The sequence below is a fragment of the Lethenteron reissneri genome, chromosome 32 (genome assembly GCF_015708825.2).
Source record: "Lethenteron reissneri isolate LAM-NWPU_2019-01 chromosome 32, ASM1570882v1, whole genome shotgun sequence".
Classification (NCBI taxonomy): Eukaryota; Metazoa; Chordata; class Hyperoartia; order Petromyzontiformes; family Petromyzontidae; genus Lethenteron; species Lethenteron reissneri.
In genome coordinates, this window is record NC_083810.1 from 85001 (window position 1) to 94405 (window position 9405).

A 9405-nucleotide genomic window follows, 5' to 3' on the forward strand; every position below is an offset into this window, starting at 1 on the left:
GCCCCCCTCTCTCTCTCTCCGTGATCCCATAGCGCCCCCTCTCTCTCCCTGATCCCATAGCGCCCCCCTCTCTCTCTCCGTGATCCCATAGCGCCCCTCTCTCTCTCCGTGATCCCATAGCGCCCCTCTCTCTCTCCGTGATCCCATAGCGCCCCTATCTCTCTGTGATCCCATAGCGCCTCTCTCTCTCTCTGTGATCCCATAGCCCCCCTCTCTCTCTCCGTGATCCCATAGCGCCTCTCTCTCTCTCCGTGATCCCATAGCGCCCCTCTCTCTCTGTGATCCCATAGCGCCCCTCTCTCTCCGTGATCCCATAGCCCCCCTCTCTCTCTCCGTGATCCCATAGCGCCCCTCTCTCTCTCTGTGATCCCATAGCGCCCCTCTCTCTCTCTGTGATCCCATAGCGCCCCTCTCTCTCTCCGTGATCCCATAGCGCCTCTTCTCTCTCAGTGATCCCATAGCGCCTCTTCTCTCTCAGTGATCCCATAGCGCCCCTCTCTCTCTCTATGATCCCATAGCGCCCCTCTCTCTCTCTATGATCCCATAGCGCCTTTCTCTCAGTGATCCCATAGCGCCCCTCTCTCTCTCAGTGATCCCATAGCGCCCCTCTCTCTCTCTATGATCCCATAGCGCCCCTCTCTCTCTCTATGATCCCATAGCGCCTTTCTCTCTCAGTGATCCCATAGCGCCCCTCTCTCTCCGTGATCCCATAGCGCCCCTCTCTCTCTCAGTGATCCCATAGCGCCCCTCTCTCTCTATGATCCCATAGCGCCCCCCTCTCTCTCAGTGATCCCATAGCGCCTTGCCCTGAGCTACAGGAACGGTCCCGTGGGGCCTCGCGGGTCTGCGCGTCGCGGGCAACCACCCAGTCGCCACGAGGTACAGGATCAGAGAGAATCACCCCCCCACCCCCCACGCTCCATCGTTTGAGATTGAGGGGTGCGGGAAGGACACCCCTCCACCATTCGAGACACCGGAGGGATCTGCATTGTCCATGTAGTAGTAACACTTGGGGTGTTTCACTGACATTGCGGTTAATTGACGTGGCGGACACTGAGGGACGGCGATCGGCCCTCGGGTTGGACGCGTTGCGGCTGTGTGGCAATGCTCGTGACGAGGATCTTCAGCCAAGGGAGGGGGGCGCGCCCGAGAGGGTCACGGCCATCGTGGAGATGGAACGGAGAAGTAGGGGCACGCGCAAAAGTTTATCCGGGCGGCAATGGAATGAAGGGGGAACGACGGGACCGGGTGGCAACGGCGTGGGGAGGGCTTCATCCAGCAGTGGATTGATAAAGGACTGTCAACTCCCACTCTGCTATTGTTTATGACATGACGAGGCAGTGCTAATGTCGGTGATGAGTCTATTCGTGGGAGAGGCAGATCCACAGTACAGCGAGTGTACACAGCGCAGAGCGGTGGCGCAGTGGTTAGCGCGATGTGCTACTAACCTGGCGACCCGGGTTAGAACTCCGCTCACGACCAACATCAATTACGAATATTTGAACTGATTATGGGCCTCTGCTAGGTTGACTCAGCCGTAAAAAAGTACCTGCTATAGTGCGTACAGAAAAACAGCACATGAGGGGAGAGATATATGTCTGTCGGGCATTGTTATGCCCACACACCACCCCATCCGTGCACCATTCCGGCCTTCATTGGCACTGTAATCGCCAAGAGCACTTTGCCCAACAGCCTGCATGCCTATACGGGGTATCTTTGTCTTTGTATGTACACGCACAGAGACACGCCCAAATGGGATGATGTGATAATGCGACTGAAATGGGGGCACGCACAACCAGAGTCTGGATCGGGTCTCTTCCCATGACCTCACCCCGAGCCCAGACCTCGCCCAAAGCGACAATCACTGCAACCTTCCCGTGAAATCATAATAAGAAAACGTCCTCGTTCTCAAGGCACGGTCCCAACACAAGCCGCTCTTCTCTCGTAGCTACCGATTTTGATTTCGTTCCTATTGCTATTTGCTTCATTGCTGTTACGTGCTTGTGTTTGTTTTGCCTTTGTCATCGTTGTGACACCACAGGTCACACTCGCAAAGGGGGGCGACTCGGGTCCTGGTCTCTAGAGCGCTCACCTAGTTACACACAGTCCACTTGGACTCTTGGACTCAGCTGGGCTGTGCGTACCGTGCTCGGTGGAGGATCTGACAGTTCTGCTGAGCCACACGTCTACGTTTGGGCTTCTATTCCGCACCTCTCATTATCGAAGTCACAGTCACGGTTCTCGCAGAGAGAGCCACAGACTCCTGGCTTTGACATTCCTCCTCGAAGACACCGGTGTAACCATCAACCGCATGGGGACATCACGAGACCGATGCGCACATCTCCTGGAAATTAAAGGCAAACCACAGTGGTGCGATTGTGATCATGCAATTGCAACCGGGGACCATACAGTGAACCACTGCAGTCTGAGTTCCTTCAACGGAGGAGGAACAGCGACACGAACTCTCTCTGCTGAAGCTCTCTCGCCGTGGCCAGCTGCAGACCTCGACATTGGCATCGAGCTCTTGAACCAGATTGCCGCCATACACAACAACAGAATATATTCCTTACACCTACATAGATATCCATAGACTCACAACACATTCCTGCGGAGGGAACTGGTAGGAACGTTGGGTTGCTCGGTCAATGGCCAGAGTCAACGGCGGCGTGGTGTATTCCGTAAATATGCCCGACTGTGAGGGCGGGCACAAGCCGGCGTGAGTAGGTTAAACGTTGAGTTTTATAAGAGCACCACGGGGTGACCAGCCCCTCCCCACCCAGCCCCACCCCTCCCACCCCCCACCCAGCCCCACCCCTCCCGCCCCCCACCCAGCCCCACCCTCCCCACCCAGCCCCACCCTCCCCACCCAGACCCACCCTCCCCTCCCTGCACGACGGGCACAATAATCCCCTGTGGGCTGGTGTAACCTGGCGGTTCCTACCAGTATAATCTCTACAGGTAGAGAACAATGTACTTCAATACAGGCCCATAGACATACATGAACTTACATGAACCATAGACTTACATAGGCTCCAAAAACACGAATGTGATCCATGGACGTACATCGATTGCAGGGGCACGATGGGATGGAGGGAGGGGCACGGTGGAGGGAGTCAGGGGCACGATGGAGGGAGGAAGGGGCACGGTAGAGGGACGATCGCCACCACGTGGCTGCAGCTGGGAGCGCGCGACGCGTCCAGGTGAGGGCGCCCTCATCCAAGACGAAGCAGCGTTCGTGACGAGGTTCGCTCACCCCTCACCCCAACCCCCACTCACCACAGGTGACCCCCCCCCCCGCCCCTCATTCCCTGCGGGTGTTGCCCTAGTGACCGTAATCAGTGCTCGCGCCTTGATATCAGCACGTGCCGAGCGGAAATGCGATCAATAATTAGGGGGGGTGCTGTGCAGCGCTTATTCCGCGTTTATCGTTATCGGTCGTTCAAATGGCAATCAGGTATTCACACGCTGCACGCGCCTGATGATTGCTCAACACGTCCCACGTGACGTGCAGATGACGCTGACGATTCGGACCGAAAGCAAGAGTAATCGCAATGCGCTCAGCGCTGCGTTATTAACGCATTAAAACACACCCACATACATACACACATATACACACACATACACACACATCTTCGCCTGTCGGTCTAATGGACCAGTACCATGTGTTTGTGTTCACGTTGTTAGTCCACTGCTGGATGACAACCTAACCACGACATGTCAGTCGTGGGGGTTGCTGGGGGGGCGGGGGGGGGGTTGGCGGGGGCGGTTTGAGGGGGGCGGGGGGGTTTTGGGGGGGTGGGGGCGTAGAGGTGGGGGCGGGGGTGGGAGCGGGGGTGGGAGCGGGGGGGGGGGGGGCGTGGAGGTGGGGGGCGTGGGGGTGGGAGGTGGTCGCAGCCGGGAATCAAGGGGCCATCCATTCAGTACGTACGCATGGAGGGGGGGGGGTTAACCCAAATGTGTAGCTTGCGTATGGGGGGGGGGGGTCTACTGACAATGGACATACGCATAGGAAACGTGTGGGGGGGGGGTGTGATGCCTCGATAATAATTTGTCTACATTGGCCTTCAAATGAGTTAGATAGTCCGGCGGTGGACTATCTGTTTATTAATCCTTGATTGTTTTTGCATGGCTCAAATTTCGGCCGTTCTATAGGATTCGGGGAGGGGGGGGGGGTGCGTCAGGTGTACGTACGCAGGTGGGAGAGGGGGGTGTTAAAAGTACGCGTGCGTACAGGGAGGGGTCAAGTTTTGACAGATGTTTGCCTACCTACTACATGGATGCCCCCCAAACCGAGGTGGACGGGTCCAGGGCGCGTCGCGCTCACCGCTGCGCCACTGCGCCCCCCCCCCCCCACGCATTTAAATCCGGCGCGCTCTTTCTCTGTACGTCACTCAGTGGAGGCGGGTTATTGTGTATCCCCCATCAGGTACGTGCAGCGTGTGGCGACTTGTTTTGTTGTTGTTATTGCTGCACGTAATGGGCCGTGTGGAGTGGCAACTCGGGGGGCTGGGAGCGGAGAGTGGTCGGGGACTTCGATCCCGAGTTCAGGTTTTGTGCACGTCGATATCACGCTGCGCGCCCTTCCACCTCCTCTACATCATCATCACCAGCACCAGCACACAGCACCACTACCACACAGCACTACCACCACACAGCACCACCACTACCGACCACACAGCACCACCACCACCACCACACAGCACCACCACCACCACATAGCACACCATCACCACACAGCACCACCACCACCACACCACACCAGCACCACCACCACACAGCACCATCACCACACAGCACCACCACCACCACACAGCACCACCACCACACAGCACCACCACCACCACACAGCACCACCACCACCAGCACCACCACCACCAGCACACCACCACCAACACACGCACACCACCACCACACAGCACCCACCACACAGCACCCACCCCACCACCACACAGCACCACCACCAACCACACAGCACCACCACACCACCACCACCACACAGCACCACCACCACACAGCACCACCACCACCACCACACATCACCACCACCACCACACAGCACCACCACCAACAGCACCACCACCACCACCACACAGCACACCACAACACACAGCACCACCACAGACCACCAGCACCACACCACACAGCACCCACCACCACCACACAGCACCCACCACACCACGCAGCACAACCACCCAGCACCACCACCCCACCAGCACCACCACCACACAAACACCACCACCACTACACAACACCACTACCACCACACAGCACCACCACCACCCACCAGCACCACCACACAGCACTACCACCACACAGCACCACCACTACCACCACACAGCACCACCACCACCACACAGCAACCACCACCACCACACAGCACCACCATCACCACACAGCACCACCACCACCATCACCACACAGCACCACCACCACCACACAGCACCACCGCCACACCACCACACACCAACCCACACAGCACCAACACCCCACACAGCACCACCCACCACACAGCACCACCAGCCACCACCAATCACCACCACACGCACCACCACCACCACACAGCACCACCACCACCACACAGCACCCCACCACCACACAGCACCACCACCACTACACACCACCCACCACCACACAAGCACCACCACCACCACACAGCACCACCACCACCACACAGCACACACCACCACCACACACAGCACCACCCCCACCAACCACCACCACAAGCACCACCACACAGCACCACCCACCCCCTACCACCACCACACAGCACCGGGGCAAGGGGTGGAGATCCCCCGCGGAGTGGGTGCGGCGGGAGCCCCCCCCCCCACCACAACACAAAAGCCCCCGTGACTCTCTCCACCGCACTTTCATTAATGAGCCCAGCTGCGCCCATGATGATGGTGGGTGAAGCCGGATTTCACGATGATGATGGTAGTGGTAGTAGTGGTGAAACCGGCTTGCACGATGATGATGATGGTGGTAGTGGTGGTGGTGAAGCCGGATTTCACGATGATGATGGTAGTAGTGATGAAGCCGGCTTGTAACGATGGTGGTGGTAGTAGTGGTGGTGAAACCGGCTTATACGATGATGATGTTGGTGGTAGCGGTGGTGGTGAAGCCCGGACCGGATTTTCCTCGCTGTTCTCGCTTTATCTGTTGCGCCCTGAACCCCCGGGTTTACCCGCGTCTCATGGACACCCCCAAAACTCTCCCTTCCCCTCTCTCACATCGAGGTCTGTGGTGGAAGAGGGTGGGGGGTGGGGGGCAAAGGGGGACCTAACCCGGACCCCCGAGACCCCCCCCCCCCCTCCACGTCTCCAACTCAACCTGAGCAATGTCGTCCCCTAAAGCTCATGTCGGACCAGACGGTTCGAGTCTCTCTCTCGCACATCCCCCCCACCCTCGCTCTCCTCACTCCTTCTCACCTCTTCTGTATCTCTCTCTCTTTCCATCTCGTCACTCGTTCATCTTTCACCCCCCCCACGCCTCCCCTGCCTCTCCTCTCTCGCTCCGCATGCCCGAGACGCGCGGGGGTCTGCACTTCAATACAGAGGATTAACAAGACGATGCTCGGTGTAGTCGGCACTTTGCTTTCGTTCATCATTTCGGTTTTTTAATGCTTGCTTTATGTAACCCCCCCCCCCCTTTTAAATGAAAGATGTCACAAAAGATTTCTCGTTCTGCTCTCCTTACCCATTCCCTCTCTCTCTACCCCCCCTCTCTGCTGCTGCCCCCCCCCTCTCTGTCCCACCCTCTCTGTCCCCCTCTTGCCCCCCCCCTCTCTGCCCCCCCCCTCTCTGCCCCTCTCTCTGCCCACTCTCTGCCCCCCCTCTCTGCCCCCCCCCCTCTCTGGCCCCCCCCCCTCTCTGCCCCCCTCTCTCTCTGCCCCCCCTCTCTCTGCCCCCCCTCTCTCGCCCCCCCTCTCTCTGCCCCCCTCTCTCCCTACTCCATCTCTCCCTCCTCCCTCTCCTTCCTCTCGCTCACCTCCCCCCCCCCCCCCTGTCCGGCTCGCTTCCATGTCAGCTCCGAGGAGTCGTGTTTAGCTCCTCTCACGATCTTTACCTTGCATCCACCTCCTCGCTCCTCACCTCCTCGCTCCTCACCTCAACCCACCTTATCATCCCCTCGCCTTTTAGTCGCTCACCTCACCTCATGCATCTTCCCCTCGACTGCATTCCCCGCCTCATCCCCTGACCCTGCATCATCCACCTTTTCGCCCGCACTCCCTCACCTGTATCCTCGCTCACCCACCTCCGTATCGCCTCACCTGTATCCACCCCTATCCACCGCCTCACCCACATGAATGTAAATCCTGAACCTCGTCCACTCGCCCCCTCGCTACGACGTCCACACATTCACGACCTCACCCCTTCACCTCCGTATCGCCTCTCGTGTATCCACCTTCACCCCGGTATCCACCTCCTCCACGTCACCTCATCAGCATCCACCTCCATCACATCACCTCACCTGTATCCACCCTTTCACATCACCTCATCAGTATCCACCCCTCCACATCACCTCATCAGTATCCACCCTTTCACATCACCTCATCAGTATCCACCTCCTCCACATCACCTCATCTCATCATCATCCACCTCCACATCACCTCACCTGTATCCCCCCCCTCCACATCACCTCCCTGTATCCACCTCCTTCACATCACCTCACCTGTATCCACCCCTCCCATCACCTCATCTCCTCTGCATCCACCTTCTTATTCCCATCCACATCCCACCTCCGCATCTCACCTCCGCCCTCCCTCACCTCGTCGTCACCCCCTCACCTGAATCCACCTCCTCGCCTCGCCCGCCACGACGCTGAGGCTCCGCTCTCGCGTCTCCCTCCCCACGCCGCCTCGCTCTCGCCACTCTCGCCATGGTCTCCGCGGTCTCCGCGGTGCCCTTGGATCCCCCGGGGGGTGGGTGGGGGGGTAAAAGTCCCCTTCGATTCGGGGTCCGCCTCGCTCCGCGGGTCCCGGCAGGCGCAACGGGGGCAACGAGTGGAGGCCGCGCAACTCAAACCCGCGGGCTCGCGCGAGGAAGTGGCGGTGGCTGCGGCTCCTTCGAGCTCCGAGCTCGGCGTGAGCGAGTGGGGGGAGCGAGTCGACAAAACCTCCTCCTTCTCCTCTCTCTCTCCAACTCCCCCCTCCCCCTCTCTCTCTCCACTCCATCTCTCTCACCCAGCTCCCTCCAGCTACCGCCCCCCCCCCCTCTCCCCCCTCTCCCCCCCCCCCTCTCCCCCCTCTCCCCCCCTATCTCTCCCCCCCCCTCCCTCCAACTCCCCCCTCTCTCTCCCCCCTCCCTCCCCCCCTCTCTCTCCCCCTCCCCCCCTCTCTCTCACCCCAGCTCCCTCTCCCTCCAGCTACCCCCCCCCACTCTCTCTCACCCCAGCTACCTCTCCCTTCAGCTACCCCCCCTCTCCCTCCCCCTCTCCCCCCTCACTCCCCCCCTCTCTCCAGCTACCCCCCTATCTCTCCCCCCCTCTCTCCAGCTCCCCCCCCCCTCTCTCTCTCCCCCAGCTCCCTCCCCCCCTCTCCCCAGCTCCATCTCCCTCCAGCTACCCCCCTCCCCTCTCCCCCCCTCACTCCTCCCCCCCTCTCTCCAGCTACCCCCCCCCCTATCTCTCCCCCCCCTCTCTCTCCCTCCCCCTTTCTCCAGCTACCCCCCCCATCTCCCCCCTCACTCCCCCCCTCTCTCCAACTACCCCCCTATCTCTCCCCCCCCTCTCTCCAGCTCCCCCCCCTCTCTCTCTCCCCAGCTCCCTCCCCCCCTCTCCCCCCCATCTCCCTCCAGCTACCCCCTCCCCCTCTCCCCCCCTCCCTCCCCCTCACTCCCCCCCTCTCTTCAGCTACCCCCCCCCTATCTCTCCCCCCCTCTCTCTCCCCCCCCCCCTTTCTCCAGCTACCCCCCTCTATCTCCCCCCTCACCCCCCCCTCTCCCCAGCTCCCTCTCCCTCCAGCTACCCCCCCTCTCCCTCCCCCTCTCCCCCCCTCACTTCCCCCCTCTCTCCAGCTACCCCCCCCTTTCCTCTCTCCAGCTCCCCCACCCCCCTCACGCTCCCCACAAACTCGCTGCGTCCCTTCACCCTCCTCCAACCCCCTCCCCTCGCCTTCATTTAAAAATGCATCCATCCCCTCTCCGCCTCCCTCTATGCACATTTCCTCCTCTCATTTAAATGATTTAAATGACCTCCCTGTTTCCTCCCTCCCCGGCCCCTTCTCTCTCACCCCGCCAAACACACATTCCACCTCTCCATCCACACTCCTTCTCTTCACATCATCCACTCTCCCTCGCCCCTCCACCTCCCTCCTTTTAGAATCCCTCGCAATCCCTTCTAGTGCCCTCGATCCATCGTTCAACTATCCCCCATCACCTCCACCTTTCAACACCTCTCTCGCTGTTCCCT

At 60.0% G+C, this 9405-nt stretch overlaps 1 protein-coding gene across 1 annotated transcript in view; it reads right to left on the reverse strand.

Moving 5' to 3' along the window:
• The window catches only part of LOC133350123 (LIM and calponin homology domains-containing protein 1-like), a 53910-nt gene that overhangs the window by 37852 nt on the left and 6653 nt on the right, over positions 1–9405 (reverse strand). The window contains exon 2 of the mRNA XM_061564151.1: positions 7784–7869. Within this exon, the coding sequence (XP_061420135.1) occupies positions 7784–7869 (86 nt within the window). The remainder of the gene's footprint in view (positions 1–7783; positions 7870–9405) is intronic.